We start from the raw sequence: 1,565 nt of genomic DNA, 5'->3' as shown, positions 1-1,565 counted from the left end.
AATAAAATTTCAAATTTAAGGCCCATTTTAGCCCATATTTAATAGGAATTAAAATCTGAATTTTATTTAAGTCAAAATCAATAATAGTTTTAACCACATAATTCATAGGACTCAAAACCTTTCAACCACGTATTTCATCAATTTTTATAGAAATCTTCAAAAATTTTAATTTTAATACCCACCGAACAAGTGCTAAAGTTGGCCCGATAAAATACCTCCCCTTTGCCCTTGCCTTCCAAACGAATTATACTATTTGTAGTCATTCTTTAATTTGAAACAAGACAAGACAAAATCATAATAAGATGTACACAAGTCACATGCTAGTTTGTTGCCAATACTACCAACCAAGTAAATGAAACAGAAAACATCAAAAGGTTTGGTAGAGCCACCACCAAATTTGCTTTTCCATAGCTTTAAACAAACAAGATTTACTCTTCCTCTCACTATCTTTTTCCTATTAATACCAACATTTCATCATTTTAAGGATCAATCTTACATATTCAGCTCCATATTACCAATGTAAATCGCGAAAACTTGAAAAGGACAAACTCAAGCCATTTAATGGAGACATCATACACTTGCACGGATAAGATTACCATAAGACTTGAGCAAGACTATAGCTTTAGATTGAGATCGATTGCTACTTGTTTTTCTCCATTTCCATTGTCGACATAGGTTGTTCCTTGTCCGATTTGTACATTGGACGGGAAAAAGGTAAAAGGCGGTTGTTCCATCAAACTTTGGTTCGGATCTTTGGCACTTTCCTAACAATGGAATAAAAGTAAAAATGTTAAGGCAATGAAGAAAATTCATGAGGTGCATGGAAATGTAAATTATGTCTTGATTTACACCTGACAGTGAAAGTATTCAGAATCAGATAAGTCTTGCCCGTGCTGGCCCTTATGTTTTGAGTTCAGAAGAGAGGAAGAAGCTGCAGCTGAAGGAGGAGCCAATGTGAGAAAATCTCCACTCAGTCCTCTATTTTCTCTGATTAGTTCACTTGGATTTCGTTCAGGGAGAGGAATTGGGGTTGAAGGGCACTCTCTGAAAATATCATTAAAGAAATGCCGTTAGCATACTCTGCATATATTCGAGGGGTCAGACGAGCACATGAGATACCTGCTGTATATTTTTATGCTTGGCTCCATCTGTGTAGTGCATCTGTTGCTACATGAACAGGATTCATCTGAACCCGATATGGTAATTAGATGGCCGTGATGAATTTTTCCCAGGAAAGAAGGGGCTGGAGGAGTTTCCATAGAGAAGGGATATGACCTCTTTATGCCAACCATCTACATTTCGATCAGAACCAAATCAGATAAGCTACTAAAAATTGATGCACCTTCTGCTCGATCCCTACTAAGAACTATGAACATACACGAGTGTCCCGGATTTCTATCATAGCTAAAACAGAACCATTTCTATTCAAAACTGAATTAGAAATTAAATTGTCCTAAATTATATGTTAGAAAACCCCAGTTTAGATGTTTGGTACATTATGCTAGAATTCATTTGACAAAACAAAAATGAAGTCATAAATTATAAACAAATAGGTATACCTTCTC

The 1,565-nt window shown here is 35.7% G+C and overlaps 1 protein-coding gene across 1 annotated transcript; it reads right to left on the bottom strand.

Moving 5' to 3' along the window:
- Nucleotides 1-321: 321 nt before the first annotated feature.
- Nucleotides 322-1,555, bottom strand: LOC111396457. The gene is made up of 3 exons (XM_023022888.1): nt 1,120-1,555; nt 852-1,044; nt 322-764 (listed from the first exon to the last, which is right to left on the bottom strand). The coding sequence occupies exons 1-3, from the start codon at nt 1,290-1,292 to the stop codon at nt 615-617; spliced, it is 516 nt and encodes a 171-aa protein (XP_022878656.1). The 5' UTR covers nt 1,293-1,555; the 3' UTR covers nt 322-614.
- Between the last annotated feature and the right edge of the window lie 10 nt (nt 1,556-1,565).

Source organism: Olea europaea, chromosome 6 (genome assembly GCF_002742605.1).
Source record: "Olea europaea var. sylvestris chromosome 6, O_europaea_v1, whole genome shotgun sequence".
NCBI lineage: Eukaryota > Viridiplantae > Streptophyta > Magnoliopsida > Lamiales > Oleaceae > Olea > Olea europaea.
Note: the sequence above shows the minus strand (reverse complement) of the source record. Positions and strands in the feature narration are given on the sequence as shown.